This window comes from Littorina saxatilis, linkage group LG2, assembly GCF_037325665.1.
Source record: "Littorina saxatilis isolate snail1 linkage group LG2, US_GU_Lsax_2.0, whole genome shotgun sequence".
NCBI lineage: Eukaryota > Metazoa > Mollusca > Gastropoda > Littorinimorpha > Littorinidae > Littorina > Littorina saxatilis.
The window spans coordinates 75425096-75446169 of record NC_090246.1 but is presented as its reverse complement, the minus strand read 5'-3'; the positions used below and the strand labels follow the sequence as shown (position 1 = coordinate 75446169).

At 41.0% G+C, this 21074-nt stretch overlaps 1 protein-coding gene across 1 annotated transcript in view; it reads right to left on the bottom strand.

The window, feature by feature from the left end:
* Window positions 1-21074, bottom strand: part of LOC138954280 (von Willebrand factor D and EGF domain-containing protein-like) — a gene marked incomplete at its 5' end in the record, with an annotated part of 67862 nt that overhangs the window by 4077 nt on the left and 42711 nt on the right. The window contains 8 exons of the mRNA XM_070326163.1: window positions 3763-3858; window positions 4548-4643; window positions 5873-5968; window positions 7212-7403; window positions 12393-12488; window positions 16176-16271; window positions 20075-20170; window positions 20895-21020. Coding sequence (XP_070182264.1) covers window positions 3763-3858; window positions 4548-4643; window positions 5873-5968; window positions 7212-7403; window positions 12393-12488; window positions 16176-16271; window positions 20075-20170; window positions 20895-21020 — 894 coding nt within the window. The remainder of the gene's footprint in view (window positions 1-3762; window positions 3859-4547; window positions 4644-5872; window positions 5969-7211; window positions 7404-12392; window positions 12489-16175; window positions 16272-20074; window positions 20171-20894; window positions 21021-21074) is intronic.

Sequence of the window (21074 nt, the reverse complement as noted above, 5' to 3'; positions counted from 1 at the left end):
AAGCGAACAACGTCTAACAGTTTGGAATTTGGTAATTCATTTATTTGGTTATTTCTTTGATTTATTTGTTTACTTCTAATATCACCCTTTACTTTATAATAAGTGAAAACACAGAGATATTTGATTTTGTTGGGTATTGTGATATAAAGAAGAAAGAAATGTCCGATGTTTAACCGGATTACATGTGACACCATCGAAAAATACATCATCAGACGGTCAATCCTAACAAAATAGATTATGAAAATGAGAGTTTACTTTCGCATAAAACATGCTTATGCAATGTTATTACACCTTGTTTTAACAGGTTTTCCACGATGGCATGACCGTTATGTGTGTGTGTTGGTTGTTGTTGTTGTGTGTGTTTGTTGTTGTTGGTGGTGTTGTTGTTGTGTGTGTTTGTTGTTGGTGGTGGTGTTGTTGTTACTGGTGTTGTTGTAGTCGTTGTTTTTGTTGTTGTTGTTTTATGTTTCCTCCTTTCGTTTTAAGCTGTACCGGTTTCATTAAACAGCATGTGCAAACACGAATGAAAGAACACGCAAACATGCAGGTCTCAAGTTCACGCTGAACTTCATTTCCGATCTTGTATTCCCCCTGTTATCGACCCTGACCTCGTTCGTGGACAAAATTGGAGACAGCGTTCAAAAAGTGATGCCATTCTCACATTGACCGATATTATTTTTCGTCTGGTGAGTGGAGCAATTTGATACTTGCGAACCGTGTTTAAGGGCCAACCATTCTCTCTCTCCTCTCTCTCTCTCTCTCTCTCTCTCTCTCTCTCTCTCTCTCTCTCTCTCTCTCTCTCTCTCTCTCTCGCTCTCTCTCTCACACTCCCTACGTCACTCTCTCTCTCTCTCTCTCTATATATATATATATATATCTCTCTCTCTCTCACTCCCCTACGTCACTCTCTCTCTCTCTCTCTCACTCCCCTACGTCACTCTCTCTCTCTCTCTCACTCCCCTACGTCACTCTCTCTCTCTCTCTCTCTCTCTCTCTCTCTCTCTCTCTCTCTCTCTCTCTCTCTCTCTCTCTCTCTCTCTCACTCCCCTACGTCACTCTCTCTCTCTCTCTCTCTCTCTCTCTCTCTCTCTCTCCATCTATCTATTCCCCTCTATCTGTCTCTCTTTATCTCTGTCTCTCTGTCTCTAGCTCTCTGCCTCTAGCTCTCTGTCCCTCTGTCTCTGTCTGTCTTTGTCTGTCTTGTCCCTCTGTCTTTAACTGTCTGTCTGTCTGACACACACACACACACACACACACACACACACACACACACACACACACACACACACACACCGTGCACACACACACACACACACACACACACAGACACACACACACACACCGTGCACACACACACACACACACACACACACACCGTGCACACACACACCGTGCACACACACACACACACACACACACACACACACACACATACACAAACATACACGCGCGTACGCACAGAAAAATAGATTAAGTGTAGTAAATCCTGTGTGGTTTTCGGCCAGTTATCCGGGGGAGGGGAGGGGGGGGGGGGGGGCGGGGGCAATCGCCCTACCAATAGTGGGGGGCAGTCGTCGGGGGTTGAGAGGGGGGGGGGGGGAGGGGGGGGGGGGCAATTCTCCTTCAGGAAAAATTGTCCAGAGACAGTTGTTGGGGGGAAATTGTCCTGCTACCCTCCAGCTCTGTACACCCCCCTACATTTTTCGTATCTATTAGTATCGCGCAATGTCAATAAGAAGCGACCATTTCAGTTGTTGTTGTCCGGGTGCCCTGCAGCTAATACAAAAAAAGGTGTGAAAGTTAAATCATGTATCACCTCTGTTATAGCCTGCAGTGAACTCACTGCACAACATCAATACATGTCAATTACTTCTAATGATCTTTTCGTCCTGAAAGCATTAAATACTACCCAAAACGTCATATAAGCGTTCTTTTAAATAAAAGAGAATTATTTTAAAAATATATTCAAGCTCTTCTTAATCACAAGCACTATCGTTTTTAATGACACGACCATCAGTCCTGTTGCTGCAGTAATTTTAGTGCAGGATGAAATCTTTCTGCGACGACATTATGGCTAAAAGTAAATGTAAGGGGAAATAGGCCGAAAAGCAGTAACTTCTTTCCGGAATATTATGTAAGTTGTATTATGTAAATTAATATGTAAGCGCCTAGGGCTATATCTAGATTAGGCGCATAAAAATGATCACAATAATAATAATAATAATAATATAATGATATCCCATTTGGGGGGCATTTTTACACAGATATATCCCTAAAATAACCTTCAATACTTTTAGTTTCTGTACAGGGCCTTTGTTTAAGTGTATAGCGAAGTGGCAACTATGAGAAATAAAATATAGACTTGAGGGTTCCATGACCGCCATCTACGCTAGAAAAAAGAAGAAGAAGTATTATTGGCAGGGCCGTCGGTTGACTTCTGGATCTGTCATGAGGTAACATGCAAGCGCTCGTCATCTCATCTACGTTACCGCCAACTAAGATATTGTAATGTAGCTTGAATACCGTACCCACATAGTATGTATATTTACGAATATGTGACTTTTTCTAAATCACGACGGGCATTCAATAGCCCGTGTTGGTGAACAATAAATCTACACAAAAACACAAGTATTGAACAAAAGATCCCACACATTGTTATTGGAAAGTTTTCAAGATTCTGTGGTCGCTCCTTAATGCTATTGGGTAATATTTTTATTTTTATTTTTTTTATTTTTTATACTTATTTATTTTTTACAAAGGCAACACAAGCAAACATTGAGGACATTATGAACGTACTACCTGCTTAATAGTAATACAGTCAGATAATAATACAGTCAAACAAACAAACAAAAAACCAAAGAAACAAACACACAAAAACCAAAACAAAAAAAGACATATATATACACAAATCATCACATCTCTGCACAACCTAGCGTACTACCTAACCAACTCTTCATAATTTATGAGGACCATCATTCTACAAATTTGGTAATGTTACCAGCATTAAAACTGGAATATTTTTCTATTTCAAATCTGTATTTCAAATTTCTTAAAAAACATTTCTAACAGTGGCCTTGTCTCTTGTAACTTACTCTTATAAATGTAAAACTTTGCAAACAAAATGATAAAATCCAAAACCACATCTACCTTAACATTGTTTATACACCCAAACAAAGTAAATTCTTCTGTAAAAAGAAAATTTGTGCGGTAAATACCACTTCTGTTTAACAAATCTTCCAAATCAGTCCAAAATTTCCGACTAAGCGGGCAGTACCAAAATATATGGGAAATTGTTTCATTTTCATTTTTACAAAAGGCACAAAGGGGACTGTCAAGAATCTTGTGAACAAATAACCGGCTAGCAACACCAAGAATGCAATGAAGCAATCTGGTCTGGAACCATCTTAACTGGGTGTCCTCAGTTGTTTTAAAACACTTATCACAAATCTGTTTCCTGTTCAGGTTGTAAAAATACATATTCCATCTGTTCATGCCTGCAGGGTTATCATCAAACTTTGATTTAAAAAAAAACTTCTTTAATTGCCTGTTTGCCTCTACAAATAATCTGCCACGGTTTATAATCCCTAATCTGAAAACCATTCAACGAATCAATTTTTACTTTTCTCTGATATTTTCGTAAGGACTTAATCACTCCCTCATAGAATAAAAAATTAGTAAGTTAAGACAAATTTCTGGCTGTTGCCATGATACCAGCTCAGGTAGGTTGATCCTTTACATAACTGTAAGCAAACAATAACTCACGTGCTGTACAGTCAGATCCACCGTACCCACGTCGACACACGCATATATCCGGCTTGAAGCAAACCCCTCTGTTTCGACAAGGCAAATGGCAGAGAGCTGAAACATCACAGTTCAAACACATATTACAAAAGGGAATATAAAAGGTAGTTGCCGCACAAAACTGCGGATTGGAACTTGACTGGATTAGAAACAATCTCGAATATTTATTTGTAGAATACAAATAGACAAAGAAAACAACACGGAAACCGGACAAAACAAAGTGAAACAGCTGAACTGAACAGAAAACAAGTCGGGTGAAGCGAAATTCATACATTTAGTCCATCTGTTGGATTCACAGGATGAAATTGAACGTACTGCATTTTTTTCACTAATACAATACTCAATAGATGTGTCAATTTCACACCCCGCGGCCGCACTGTCATATTCACGCACATAAAGTGACTAGCCAGTAATACGCAGTAGCGTAAAGCGCTTCACAGAAAAACACGCTTTTTTCTATTCTTTTTACTTTTCCGAGCTTGTTTTTAATCCAAACATAACATAATTATACAAGTTCGTCTCGGTGACTTGGTGATCAGGAGCAGTGGAAAATTACTTCTGATGTCCTTGTCTGACAGTAGTTTGACCCAAACTCATTTACAAGATACACACCCGTGTGACGATATGGTCTGGTTGTGACATGGGTGGTCTCTCTCACGTATGAAGGATGACAGACTGCTGGCAACACAAGTGACGAGGAGAAGGCATGAGGAACATGACAAGAAAGAGGAGATCAATGGACTCACGTTGGTCGCAGCGATGCCCTGACCACCCGGAGGGACAGGAACAGGTGTTGGGAGCAACGCATCTACCCCCGTTCATACATTGCGGTCTGCACACCGCTGAAAAAACATGCAACAGAGAAGATAACATCGCCGCTGAAAACACACATCAACATCAAAACTGAGCAGCAACCATCTAACCTCACTTACAGTGAAGCCAGGACCCAAAACCGAAACAGGCATAACTCCTCCTTCAAAAAGAAAACAAAACAATGGATACAATCCACACGAAGATGCCCTCCATCATCTCACTCGTCACGAGCAGACCATTGTCTTCCGCCTCCGGAAAGTCCACTGCGGACTAAACAGCTACCTAAAAAGGTTGGCATCAGACAGTCGGCCCTGTGCGACTGTGGAGAGGCGCCGGAAGAGACACCGGAGCACTTCCTGCAGACCTGCCAACTCCACTGCAGTGAGAGGAAACAAGTCTGGCCCACGGGGACAGCGCTGGACACCAAGCTGTGGGGCAGCAAACAGGACCTCAAACTGACATCCCACTTTGTCAACATCACTCGTTAACGGATTTAGACTCAACCATCATCAAACGCTGAAAAAGAAGAAGAAGAAGAAGCAGAAGAAGAAGAAGAAGAAGAAGAAGAAGAAGAAGAAGAAGAAGAAGAAGAAGAAGAAGAAGAAGAAGAAGAAGAAGAAGAAGAAGAAGAAGAAGCGCCCAGCCGACCACGATGGGCCATATCAGGGCGGTGCTGCTTTGACATTTAACGTGCGCCACACACAAGACAGAAGTCGCAGCACAGGCTTCATGTCTCACCCAGTCACATTATTCTGACACCAGACCAACCAGTCCTAGCACTAACCCCATAATGCCAGACGCCAGGCGGAGCAGCCACTAGATTGCCAATTTTAAAGTCTTGGGTATGACCCGGCCGGGGTTCGAACCCACGACCTCCCGATCACGGGGCGGACGCCTTACCACTAGGCCAACCGTGCCGGTAGAAGAAGAAGAAGAAGAAGAAGAAGAAGAAGAAGAAGAAGAAGAAGAAGAAGAAGAAGAAGAAGAAGACACACACACACACACACACACACACACACACACACACACACATACACACATACTCTCTCTCTCTCACTCGACACACAGACACACAGACAAACACACACAACCAGAGAGAGAGAGAGAGAGAGAGAGAGAGAGAGAGAGAGAGAGAGAGAGAGATAGAGAGAGAGAGAGAGAGAGAGAGAGAGAGAGAGAGAGAGACAGAGAGAGAGAGAGAGAGAGAGAGAGAGAGAGAGAGAGAGAGAGAGAGAGAGAGAGAGAGATTGTATCGTACCAGTTTGACAGCGGTGTCCAACATAGCCTTGCTGACACTTGCAGGTGTTGAACCTTTTACACAGTCCGCCGTGTTGGCAAGGGGGATAGCACAATGCTGCAAAATCAGACAACTCCGTTATTTCTGACAAAAATGCTCAAAATGCTTTGGTATTTGACTTGAAGTATTGTGCCTTTCTGGTATGTGAGCTCACTCTCTTGAACATGTTAAAACAATTCACCCTAGTCTTGATGGAACCCCCCGCGGGTTAGGGGGAGTCCCATATTGTTTGGGACGAGAAAGAATTTACCCGATGCTACCCAGCATGTCGTAAGAGGCGACTAACGGTTCTGTTTCTCCTTTTACCCTTGTTAAGTGTTTCTTGTATAGAATATATTCAATGTTTGTAAAGATTTTAGTCAAGCAGTATGTAAGAAATGTTAAGTCCTTTGTACTGGAAACTTGCATTCTCCCAGTAAGGTCATATATTGTACTACGTTGCAAGCCCCTGGAGCAATTTTTTGATTAGTGCTTTTGTGAACAAGAAACAATTAACAAGTGGCTCTATCCCATCTCCACCCTTTCCCCTATCCCATCTCCCCCCTTTCCCTGTCGCGATATAACCTTGAATGGTTGAAAACGACGTTAAACACCAAATAAAGAAAGAAAGAAAGAAAGCCTTAATGGAAGCACGGAAAGCGATCTTCTTTGTGTCGTACAACTCAAATCACCTTAATTTATCTCAAATTTGAGTAAAACCTGCTTCAGTCGGAAAGGAAAACATCAAAATCCTACAAGATAGACAAGCACAATCATCTATGCAGAATGCAACTTTCTTTTCGTGACAAAACACTGCTTGATTGTTTTGTTGATGTTTTGCACTTTTTTTTAATAATTTGAGACTTGGGTTTTTGATTTGAATGGCTGTAACGTGATCCATGTAAACGAATTCCTCCATCTGAACAAACTAGCAGATAGATAAAACATAAGTGGTGTTTTGTTAAGGGCACAGAACTTTCGAATATGAGTATTTCTGTGTGCTGATACATGTCGACACAAGTGTATTTTGTAAAAAACAGTCGTCACTACTCATTGTTTTTGTCGACGACCGCTTGCAGCTGGTCGCTTTTCTTTACATAATAAACTGGGCATATGATATGGTTTCATGGCATTAACGACGCTTTTACATTTTTCCAAGGAGACATACTTCTTGGTAATGTAAACTTTTGTGTGTGAAATGGCGGCATTAACCGTTGGTGTTCCGTCAATCCGTTTCGTTGTTAGTGCCATGTTGTCCAATGAAGAACTATTCGATGGTAATTAACGTGTAAGATGATCATCTTGTGATGTTGAACTTTACCTCTTTCACAGTGGACTCCCTCGTACCCGGAAGCGCAGGCACATCTACCCGGCTGCACACAGGTCCCGCCGTTTAGACAGGGCGGGTAGCACGTGGCCTGCTCGCAGAAGCGGCCCTGATACCCGGCTTGACAACTACAACGGTTCGGTCCAACGCACTCCCCTCCGTTCTGACACGGAGTCTGACACGCCTCTGTCACACCATGATTAGAAACATCAATAAATAAAAATGATAATAAATACAAAAACAAATCTAAACAACAAAGTGACTGGAGAGATGAACAAAGTAAAACAAACACAAAAGAATTGTGCACACAGCGATACCAGGGCAGCACAATACAATACAAATTAAAAAAAAAAAAATACACCCACGAAAGTGATTCGAATATTTATCTGTTCGTTAAAGATATTCAGATACTATTGTTTAATCAGATGCGAACGTTAACGTTTTTTGAGATAATACAGTCTGTGAATCAGGCATGCCTGCTACTTTATGAATTTCTGTCTGAGCTAGCTACACCACACAACATTCGAATTTTTCAGACTGGATGAAAACGTCATCTGATGTTAGCTGACAAATATAAGCATTTGGACCAACATGAACATCAATCATCGCACGCATGCACGAATGCACACACATACACACACACGCACACACACACACACACACACGCACGCACGCACGCACGCACGCACCAAAGCTCGCACGCACGCAAGCTCGCACGCACGCAAGCTCGCACGCACGCACGCACGCACGCTCGCACGCACGCATGATCGCACATACGCACGCACGCACGCACGCACGCACACACACACACACACACACACACACACACACACACACACACACACTCTCTTTCACACACACACACACACACACACACGCACACACACACACACACACACGCACGCACGCACGCACGCACGCACACACACACACACACACACACACACACACACGTACACGCAGCTGGCAGACCAACACCACACGTTGGAAATCATCACATGACTGTACTCAAGTGAGTAAATCGAAACAAAGTAAATCAATAACAAAACATCAACTTAACAATAAAACACTTGGTAGCGGCTATATGCCCTAACAATGAAGAGATGTAACACTGACTTCCCACGAGAAGATCTTTCTTTCTTTCTTTATTTGGTGTTTAACGTCGTTTTCAACCACGAAGGTTATATCGCGACGAGGGAAAGGGGCGAGATGGGATAGGGGAAAGGGGGGAGATGGGATAGAGCCACTTGTTAAGTGTTTCTTGTTCACAAAAGCACTAATCAAAAAATTGCTCCAGGGGCTTGCAACGTAGTACAATATATGACCTTACTGGGAGAATGCAAGTTTCCAGTACAAAGGACTAAACATTTCTTACATACTGCTTGATTAAAATCTTTACAAACATTGACTATATTCTATACAAGAACCAAGGGTAAAAAGTGAAGAATTTTATGGGTGAGAAAAGGAAAGTAAAAGGACTTTGGGGAGGCAGAAATAGAGAAGAAACAAGAAAAAGATCCTAATTAGGTTCACGGCATCGAGAGTGATGCGACCTTCTCTCAGAAGTTAGTAGAGAAGGCTCCCCCATCCACCACCCGGGGGACGCGCCTCTACGCCAATTAGGGGGCGCGAGGACAAGAAGATCGATTTCAACAGTATCCGAAATCATTGAATACGATACAATTAATTAAACACACAGTGCAATCATTTTATTCTAAAGGCAGAAATAACTTCATTTCAAGTCAAACGGTCGACATAATAACAACCGGAGTAATCTCGTACATGACTCTCTATCTTGGGCGCATTCGATTTTTCCTTTGACGTTTCCCGATTTAGTGACCACTCGTTTTTTGTGTCCTCGACACTACGTCGATGATTAGCGCGTAAAACTATTTTTGTTCAGCGTTGAATAGAAACGGCGTTTAATGTCAATGGCTAAGCCAAGTGAGACAGAGCAGTTATTGCAATTTCACAGGAGAAGGAGAAGTAGGGGGGTTAAATGTGCAGTGTCGTCTGGCGCCTGAGAGAATAATAAAGGACATTGAAATGAACAATCGACTTTCATCCTCAACAAATTTGATGACGAAGGATTGGGAACAGGGACGGAAAAGTTGGAGGAGGAGAAGAAGTTTCAAAGCTGGCATGCACAATCTTTACTAGGTTAAAGTGCAGAAAAACTAGGCAAAGAAAGTTTCAAAGAAAAGAAGAAAAATAGCTATCGTAGCAATACCTCGTCAAGATGTCAACGTGGCCATATCGCAGAAACAGAACAAAAGGAGCACGGAACAACTTCTTGTATTTAGCAACAGAAGAGAGAGAGAGAGAGAGAGAGAGAGAGAGAGAGAGAGAGAGAGAGAGAGAGAGAGAGAGAGAGAGAGACAGGCAGACAGATAGACAGACAGATAGACAGAGACAGAGACAGAGAGATAGAGGGAGAGGGAGAGGGAGGGAGAGAGACACAAACAGAAAGACGGACAGACGGACGGACGGACACAGAAACAGACAGACAGACGGACGAACAGGTAGAAATACAAATATACACAAACACAGACAGACACGAGGAGACGACACAAGTGTAGTTGTTAGCCAATTAAATACAGAACTATCAGTTGAAACAAAAGTTAGTGTAACTCTGCGTGTAAATCCCATGAGAAGGTACGATGCTGCAACACAGATAATGTCCTTCCGAGTTCTAATGATGAGAGAGAGAGAGAGAGAGAGAGAGAGAGAGAGAGAGAGAGAGAGAGAGAGAGAGAGAGAGAGAGAGAGAGAGAGAGAAAGAGAGAGAGAGAGACAGAGAGAGACAGAGACATAGAGAGACAGAGACAGAGACAGAGAGAGGGAGAGGGAGTGAGTGAGAGACAAGACAAGTCAAGATGTCAACGGGGCAATATCTAAGAAACAGAATAAAAGAAGCACGGACAATTATTTAGCAACAGAAGAGAGAGATAGAGAGAGAGAGAGAGAGAGAGAGAGAGAGAGAGAGAGAGAGAGAGAGAGAGAGAGAGAGAGAGAGAGACAGAGACAGAGACAGAGACAGAGAGGGACAGACAGAGAGACAGATACAGAGAGAGAGAAAGAGAGAGAGAGACAGAGACAGAGAGAGACAGAGACAGAGACAGAGAGAGAGACAGAGACAGAGAGAGGGAGAGGGAGTGAGTGAGAGACAAGACAAGACAAGACAAAATATTTATTATCGAGGGTAATAGATAAGCAAGAATATTGCTTTTTTTACATCCAGCCCTCGCCCTAATATAGGGTCAACAAGAACAGAAAACAATAATTTATAATCAAAGAACTATCACATCAAACTTAATACATTATAACTGTATATACAGATACAAATTTAAAAAATAAATTGTCATGCTGCATTTTAAGTACAATTTCCAATGATAAAAAGTGTCAATTTTTAACATAACTTAATTTAGATCTGCATATCATTATAATTTTGTTTAACATGCACATACATTTTAAATGAATTAATAACCATTCAGCACATGTTTAGTTGCATTATGTGCGACATATAATTTTTTTTAAGCTGTCTGTGTTTGTTTTATGCTTAAGAAAAATAGGCAGTGAGTTCCATAAGACCGCACCTGAATAAAGAAGGCTTGATTTGAAAAGGTCAATACGTGGAGTCGGTGTTATGATTTTTAGTCTGTTATAGTTCAAAATAAAATTATCACGTAATGTCTCCGGTGCATATCCTGACATCACTTTATGCATTATAACACCTTTATTATACATTAATCTTTTTTGAAATGGTAATACTTGCAAATTTTTATAATCAGATTTTGAAGGAGTGGGATTGTTTAGCATAATAAGCGCAACTGCTCTACTGTGAAGACTGGCTAAAGGTTTAAAAACATTAGCACTTGCACAATCCCATACAGTGGATGCATAATCAATATTTGACAAGATGTGATTGTAAAAAAAAATCTTTCGCGAGTGGAGATTCAAGAAATGTTTTATTTTTGATAAATGATATATTTTTTGGGAAGCAATCTTACAGATGTAATCAATGTGATCATGCCATGATAAATTATTTTCAATCTTTACACCAAGGACTTTATGGTGAGACACTTCTTCCAATACTTGATTTTTAATATAAAGAGGTGGAATGCTCGATAATAGATTTTGTCGTTTCTGTCTTGTGGTTATGAGCATACATTTTGTTTGTGTATGGTTAAGAGACATATGGTTTAACTCTGACCAATTCAGGAGTGCATCAATGCTTTCTTGGAGAGTTTTTGATAAATAATTTATGGAATGGTGACTAGAATGAATAGTAGTGTCATCTGCAAACAACTCACAGTTATTACGTATGCAAAGTGGTAAATCATTGACATAAATAGAGAACAACAATGGGCCTAAAACAGATCCCCGTGGGACCCCATATTTCAAAGTACTTTCATTTGAATATGATGCATTAGTAAATGTAATTTGTTTTCTATTTAAAAGAAAAGATTTAAGAATATTAATGGTGGTGCATTGCATGCCATATATTGACAATTTCCTGATGAGAAGAGAATGATCAATAACATCAAACGCCTTTGCAAAATCCACAAACAGTGCTGCAGAAAATTTGTTGGAATTGTTGGTTAGCCATTGATCAATTAGATTTATAAGAGCTGTATGACATGAGTAGTTTTTTTTTAATGTTTTTTTTAATGAGAGAGTGACAGTGAGTGAGAGAGAGAGAGAGAGAGAGAGAGAGAGAGAGAGAGAGAGAGAGAGAGAGAGAGAGAGAGAGAGAGAGAGAGAGAGACAAACAAAAAGACGGACAAACGGACGGACACAGAGAGACAGACAGACACACAGTCAGGTAGACAGACAAATATACACAAACACAGACAGACACGAGGAGACGACAAAAGTCCAGTTGTTAGCCAATTAAATACAGAACTATCAGGTAATACAAAAGTTAATGTAACGCTGCTTGTAAATCCCATGCGAAGGTACGATGCTGCAACACAGATAATGTCCTTCCGAGTTCTAATGATGTACAGGGTTCTATGCAAATATACATAATGTATTACCTTTGGTGCTGTTATCCTACTCTTTCCCCAAGGAGATTTGTAACTGACGGATCCATTTTGTACTGAAATAAGTGCCTGTTACTCATTGCAAGGGAAGATAATCTCGAGGGGAAAAGTGTCGCGGAGGATAACTCACGTAGATGACATCGCGCCCCCGTAAAGCCATAGCGACACAGACAACGGTTTCTGCCGATGCAGCGTCCGTCATTAGCGCATGGGGGACTGCAGGACGCTGAAATCAAATAACACAGACAGGGCAAAATAATCAATTAAAAAGTGTTTGACAGTTTCAAAAACAGAACAAAGTAAATGTCAGTTGAGATTGTCATTCTCATCCCTGGTTAAAAACGAGACCGACATTAATCCACACGTGCTCCCGGTGCTGTTTACTGCTTCATAACAAAAACAATGGTCATCTTTTTCACGAGTTTTCATTCATAATCAGCTGGGGAACTAATAACACTGTTTCCCATGTAACAAATCGAGATTTTGAATTGGTTTGAGCTTTCAGGCTTTACGTGGATTGTCAGAGTAAAAGCCAATCAGGCAGATTATTTGATGTGTAGAACCATCGAGGCTTTTTAAGCATTCACTCTGAAAGACCGAATCGATATTGATAAATACCGCGGCGACTCATGGTAAATTTGCAACTTATCTCTGTAATCGTTAAATGCCCAACGAAAAGTCATAAAACACTTCAAAGACAAGGAATATGCCAAAACCTTAAGATAAAATAAGATAAGAAAACTTTAATGTCCAATTTCATTGCACATAAACATGGACATTTCTTTTCTTTTAGCACCACATCGCATTTCTAATAAGACAAACACACGATGGTAGGTCTGTACATTTTTAGACTGATAGAAAAGCTACGAAGAAGTTACGTTTGACGTCAAAGACAAGTATGGCCTGTTATCTCAAACTACTGACGCGTGTTGTGGCCCCTGAAATGCATTCTAAAAGTTAGGCCTATGTTCAGAATAGGGATCCCGTTAGTTATTGTGCGTACTTTTGCTCATCCAAAATAAGGTCAAAAACGATGTTTGGCGGCTTGTTCTCAGACCAGCATTTTGTGTTGGTCCTCGGGGAGCATATCGCCTTCGGTTTTCATCTTTATCAACCCCGGCCTTCGGCATTGGTCGATAAAGATGAAACCGAAGACGATATGCCCCCTCGGACCAACAAGCCACATCTTATAATGTGCCCAACGTTTCATACGTAAACCGAGTGTCAGGAATTCAAAAAAGAGGAGTTCCTCTAAAAGGAGAAATGGTATGATTACACTCTTTCTTGTAGTTTCTTGAGGTTTCCCTTACATAGATTCTGGTAGTGTTTTAAAGCTTAAAGTTGCAGGACCTGTCAAATCCAGGTGCACGGAGCCCCTAGGGCTTTTAGTAATGCCTCAGGCAGCTATCCGTTTGAAACCATACCAAGTTCCATTGACTTTCATGCAAGGGGTTAACAAACAACATTTTATTTACGGATTAATTTTAGACTGCCACTCGGCAGGCTAGAGTCGCATCAGGTCCCAGGCGTGAATTAATAACGCCAACAGCCTACATGGAAGTCTATTAGTCTCGGCGTCAGGGAGAATTCTTTCTGTTTTGAGTATTTTACGTCAAGACAGTGTGTGTGATTACGTAAGTAAAAGAGGGTATGTGTGTCCATTTTGGCATACCGCAATAAACCTTGAGCCCCAGAACATGTTCACGGGAAATGTTGATTACATTTTGGTGGGAGATACGAACTTGCAAACCGCATACAGTTTCGTTTGGCTGGCAACACTATGTGAAGGCATCTGGGAGAAATTTGTGTAAAGCTTTCGACTGTGTATATCGTAATCTGCGACAAAAGACAAATCGTTGCTTCAGCAATGCTGTGACCCCTATGACCCTTGCACTGTCCTTTTAAGCGACCTACATCAATTACATCTGTCCCCACGAAGAATAATCCATTTAGGCTTATTTTAATCGGTTATAAGCATGTACAGAAAAAAGTACAACATATCTGGCACAGGGTGCTGCCCAAACCAATTTCACAAAACATCGTCTGCTCCAAGCGGATTATTTCAATATTCTAAATCTTAATGCTGATTACACGTCATACGCCGTTATAATTATGCTCATAAGCCGATACAGAAACTCGAAATGTGACCCTCCACCACGAAATGAGTCGCATGTCACCTCGCGCGGTTCTGCGCTAGGCTTAATATAAGTCCGGGGAGTGTCTGGTAACAGTGTGAGGGTCAGCTTAATCACAGGCTTATAACTCAAACAGTTTTCGCTCTTTTCTAAAACGTTTTTCACCACTGGATAGAGCATAACATGTAACAAGTCGCGTAAGGCGAAAATACAACATTTAGTCAAGTAGCTGTCGAACTCACAGAATGAAACTGAACGCAATGCCATTTTTCAGCAAGACCGTATACTCGTAGCATCGTCAGTCCATCGCTCATGCTCATGGCAAAGGCAGTGAAATTGACAAGAAGAGCGGGGTAGTAGTTGCGCTAAGAAGGATAGCACGCTTTTCTGTACCTCTCTTTGTTTTAACTTTCTGAGCGTGTTTTTAATCCAAACATATCATATCTATATGTTTTTGGAATCAGGAACCGACAAGGAATAAGATGAAAGTGTTTTTAAATTGATTTCGACAATTTGATTTTGATAATAATTTTTATATATTTAATTTTCAGAGCTTGTTTTTAATCCAAATATGACATATTTATATGTTTTTGGAATCAGCAAATGATGGAGAATAAGATGAACGTAAATTTGGATCGTTTTATAAATTTTTTTTTTTTTTACAATTTTCAGATTTTTAATGACCAAAGTCATTAATTAATTTTTAAGCCACCAAGCTGAAATGCAATACCGAAGTCCGGGCTTCGTCGAAGATTACTTGACCAAAATTTCAACCAATTTGGTTGAAAAATGAGGGCGTGACAGTGCCGCCTCAACTTTCACGAAAAAACGGATATTACGTCATCAAAGACATTTATCAAAAAAATGAAAAAAACGTTCGGGGATTTCATACTCAGGAACTCTCATGTCAAATTTCATAAAGATCGGTCCAGTAGTTTAATCTGAATCGCTCTACACACACACACACACACACGCACAGACACACACACACATACACCACACCCTCGTCTCGATTCCCCCCTCTACGTTAAAACATTTAGTCAAAACTTGACTAAATGTAAAAATATGAAAATCATGCAAAGGTGACATGCGACTCATTCCGTGGTGGAGGGTCACAAATGTCGTCAATCATCAGGTCAGTTTTAGTTCAAAGTACAACGTGTCTGGACTTTGTTGCGAACCAAGACACATGAAACAAGACTTCGTCATTCCCAACCAGACTAACCCGTGCAGGTCTATTAATTATCAATTAATTAAGTCGTTAATTATGACGCACATGACAAACAAATAGGCCACTAGGGTACATTTAATCTGTTCGCTGCCAGCAAATATGTGTATACACAGCATTACCTGTCTTTACCTGAATAAACAAAATACACTGTCTGCCTTCGCATCCGACCAGGTTTAAAATGATTGTTTAGTTATTTTGGTCGGTTTCAGTAAAGAGTACAACGTATCGGAAACTTTAGGTCGAAATGACGACAAAGAGATGCACGCTCAACGGATAATGTGTACTTTTAACTATTACAAACTTAGAATTGACGACATGTTGAAACGGGGGCTAGGGGGGTTATAGACGTGCGTGTGTGCGTGCGTGCGTATGTGCGCGCCTGGGTGTATGTGTGGGATAACAAAACCAACAATATCAGGCACTGTTCCTCAAAACACAATTTGAGAAAATACAGATTCTGGATAATGCAGGGAACACAGTGACACACGCATACCAATGATTCCATGTAGACCTAAAACATATTGACATCGATAACATAATTACTCACTCTCTTGGCACTGAGCACCCGTGTAACCGGAAAAACAGCGACACTGATCAGGAGCAATGCACACACCTCCGTTACGGCATACTGGCAGGCATATCGCTAGTAAAAAAGAAATCATCATCATAAGCATCATCCTCATCCTCATTACCATTCTCATTATCATCATCCTCCTCCTCCTCCTTCCCATCATCATCATCATCATCATCATCATCATCATCATCATCATCATCATCATCATCGTCATCATCATCATCATCATCATCATCATCGTCATCGTCGTCGTCGTCGTCGTAGTAGTAGTCGTCAACAATACCATTAACCTCGAAGGCCTCCTTCACCACCTCATCCCTTATAACCTAGCTGTTGTAAGTCTACATTTAATGAATGAATCCCCAAACAAAGAGACTGCCAACGTTCCAAAATTCAGAATAAAAAAACAAGAAAGGTAGGTTGTTGGAACGTTTGTTATTGACAAAACATGACCCAACGGTCTTTTAAGTGAACAGACAAACACATATTCACACACAACTTATTCTAATAGAATCAGTTTACGTCCACTCGTCAGGATGCCGAGCGAAGTTTCAAAATGTCGTCAATTCCTGACGAATGGACGTAAACTGATTCTATCAAGATAAGTTTTGTGTTAATATGTGTTTGAGAGAGAGAGAGAGAGAGAGAGAGAGAGAGAGAGAGAGAGAGAGAGAGACAGACAGACAGAGAGAGAGACAGAGAGACAGAGAGAGAGACAGAGAGACAGAGTTAGAGATAGACAGACAGACAGACACAGAGAGAGAGAGAGAGAGAGAGAAAGCGAGAAAGCGAGAGAGGGATAGAGAGAGAGAGGGAGACAGAGACAGAGAGAGAGAGAGAGAGAGAGAGAGAGAGAGAGAGAGAGAGAGAGCACAATGTAATTAGAGATAAACTGAGAGAGGGAAACAGATAGATAGAGAGAGACAGATACAGAGACAGAGAGAGAGACTCAGACTCAGACTCAGAACTTTATTACAAAAGGATAAAGGTTTTAGGCAAAGCCTATTCTTCCAACCTGTCCTCTATACAACACATAAAGACAGACGGACATAAACAATAAAACTTCAATCAGATAAGATACAGAATTACATTGTATGGATTGCAACACAATGTGCATTTAAGGAATTATATAAGGAGAACTCAAAAATTACAAAATTACATTGACATAGTTAAACCTTTCAATTTGAGAATTAAGTTGCTCAAATCAGCTACACATCCGTTAACACTAGTACAAAATGTTCAACACAATAACAATCGAACAAGACATTTCATTCACGAATGATGTGTGAACGTGACTGTCTCTTTAAAAGAGAGAGAGACAGAGACACAGGGCGCGCAAGAACTACAAATAAGACCCAACTATTGACATTTGACATGTGAGTCCTCCATGACAATTTCATGTCGGTTTTTATTGTGGACGTTATTGTCTGACTCGGCGCAACAATTAACAATGACGTCAATAAACACGTGTCCTTGTCCTTCTAATTGCTGCCGAGAAGGACGGATTGAGGCCGGGGTAGTCTGAATGGGGGAGACAGAGAAAAGTGGCGGAATCAAGAAAGGATTTTTACCAGGGATGTTCGTGATGTTCGTGACAGCTGTATTTTGCCATTAAAATCCGTTAAAAAAAGCACAAAAGAAGAGAGAGAGAGAGAGAGAGAGAGAGAGAGAGAGAGAGAGAGAGAGAGAGAGAGAGAGAGAGAGACATTGACAATGACAATGACAATGACAATTCTTTATTTTACGAGGGTGGTATACCTTTTTGCATCTGGCCCTCGCCCTAAAGAGGGACTAAATCTACTATAATAACTGCAACTACATACTTACATAATTAGTGAAACAGTATAAGTTTATGTACATAAGCGCATTATATGAAACATTGTAGTTTATAAATGTTCATGACAAGGTGCAAAGCAAAAATTTGCAAGTCAATTAGAGTCAGAACACTATGCAATAGTACATCAACTCTACAAGACAATGGATATTATGCAGAACATCATAATTTCGTGAACAAAACAATAAATCAAAAGTGAGTGACTGTGTCCCAAAGGACATAACAATCAAGAATATACTATTTTCATTAAATGGGATATATATTTGTTTTTGAAAGAATCTGTGCTGGTAGCTTCCCGTGAGGCATTCGGAAGAGCGTTCCAGAGACGGCAACCTGAATAAACTAGACTAGATTCAAATAAGTCTATCCTAGGAAGAGGAGTGTTAAATTTCATTAGGTGGTGTGAATTCTTCAAAGAAAACTTTGAACAAATAAATGGTTTGGGGTAGAGTTTCGTATATAATTTTATGCATAAAGATTCCTTTGTCAAAAGGCAGTCTTGACTTTAGAGGTAAGATCCCTAAATGTATGTAGTCTAACTCTGTGAGGGTAGTGTGCTTTAGTAATACTACTTTTAGTGCTCTTTTATGTAATCTGCTAATTGGTTTTGAGGAATTTTCACTTGCTGAGTCCCATAGAGTGGATGTGCAATCAATAACAGATTGAATATGAGCAATGAAGAATAACTTTCTGGTGTGGCAGTTCAGGAAGTGTTTAATTCTAGATAAGAGATACACTTTCTTTGACACCACTTTACTAAGTTGCTCTATGTGGGTTGACCAAGACAAGTTGTTATCAATATTAACACCTAGCAGTTTGTGATAGTCGACTTTGTCCACTATTTCACCATCTATCATTAAAGCAGGACCAGCTGAACAAATATTCTGGCGTTTTTGTCTTGTTGTTATGACCATATATTTGGTTTTCTTTGGGTTAAGAGACATATGGTTTAGTTTGTGTGTGAGAGAGAGAGAGAGAGAGAGAGAGAGAGAGAGAGAGAGAGAGAGAGAGAGAGAGAGAGAGAGAGAGAGAGAGAGAGAGAGAGAGAGAAAGAGAGAGAGAGAGAGAATGACAATGACAATTATTTATTTAACGAAGGTAATAGATTAAGCAATGCATGTAGAGAGAAAGAGAGAGCGAGAGAGAGAGAGACAGACAGACAGACAGACAGACAGACAGACAGACAGACAGACAGAGAGACAGAGATAGTGGGGACAGATAGGAGGGGACAGAGAGAGAGAGAGAGAGAGACAGAGACAGAGAGAGAGACAGAGAGAGAGAGAAGGGGGAGAGAGAGGGGAGAGAGAGAGAGAGAGAGAGAGCGAGAGAGAGAGAGAGAGAGAGAGAGAGAGAGAGAGAGAGAGAGAGAGAGAGAGAGAGAGAGAGAGAGATGAATCTAATGTTTTCCTAATAACATAAGAGCTGCTTTTCTATGACGTTCGCCACTCAGTGCGTCTGTCCTTAACACTGACACTGACAGCATGGTGAAGAGGGCGCGTGCACATAGATCGGTTAGACCAGCCGCTGCTACATGATACACGAAAGAAAAAAACTCAAACCAGGCCTACAGGAAATCCTGAAATAGATTATTAATTAATCTGTACGTAAAACTTCTGGCACTTTTATCATCAGCATTCCAATGTGTAGTTTATTATTCCCTGAATCAAGACACAACGGTAGTTTGGTAAAATTACAACATCGACAAAAAGACATGTAGGCCTACGTGACGTAATTTCGCTTTTTGAATCTAAATTAGTAGATTGAGCAAGCTTGGTAAAAATCTGTTTTCCAAAGGCATCCGTAATCTGAAGGATTGATTGCTGATGCACGCGAATGAGGGAGAAGATTGGCAATGCTTGTGTCACTAATGAATTATATTGAATGAAACGCTAAAAGCAAAATAAAGTGATTGACTTGCGGTGTTCGTGGAAGTCTCTACCTGGTCGAACGCAGAACATTCGCGGTGTACGAGCACATCGGCATGCACGCACAACCACATCAGCAGCAATGATGAAAAGAAAAGGTAACAAATGCTTACCTATATTGCAGTGTTCCCCTTTGTACCCTGAAGGACAACCGCACTGCCCAGGCTCAACACACACCTTCCCTGGCGGGCAAGGCCTTTCGCATATTGCTGTAATCACACACACAAGCAAACACGCATGAACCCATGCACGCACTGACGCAAATGCACTCGCATACACGTGTACGCACGCACACACACACACACACACACACACACACACACACACACACACGCACGCACACACACCAACACACACACACACACACACACACACACACACACACACACACACACACACACACACACACACACACACGGAGTATCAACAGTGTGGACGTGAATAACACACACACATACACACACGCACACACACACTAACACACACACACACGCGCACACACACATACACACACTTACACAGCACACACACACACACACACACACACACACACACACACACACACACACACATTGAGTGTCAACAGTGTGGACGTGAATAATACAGACAGCGTGTGTATGAATTAAAAACAAATAAAATATTAACAAAATGTCCACTTTCAATTCAACACTCAAAACTGGCTGAAATTCAGGTTAAAATGATAGAACTACGTATTGTGTAGCAAGTTTGACCAAAGAAAATATAAGGAAAACAAACACACACCCACACATACACACGCACGCACGCACGCACGCAAGCACGCACACACACACACACACACACACACACACACACACACACACACACAGAAGCACACAATATAGAGTGGTTGTGAAAAAAGGAATGACATATTCAGGAGATAACAAGGATAATTGGCAAAGTAAGTAATCTCACGTGTGCACTTTATGCCAGAACCGTTATAACCGGGTGGGCAGGGACCACACTTGTACCCGGGGTAGGTGGTCAGCTCCACACACGTCACCTTGTCCGAGCACACTCCCGTTGAACACGCCGAATCACCTGGAAAACGTTACGGATATAAAAGCTGAAACTAATGTAAAATGATCTACAGTA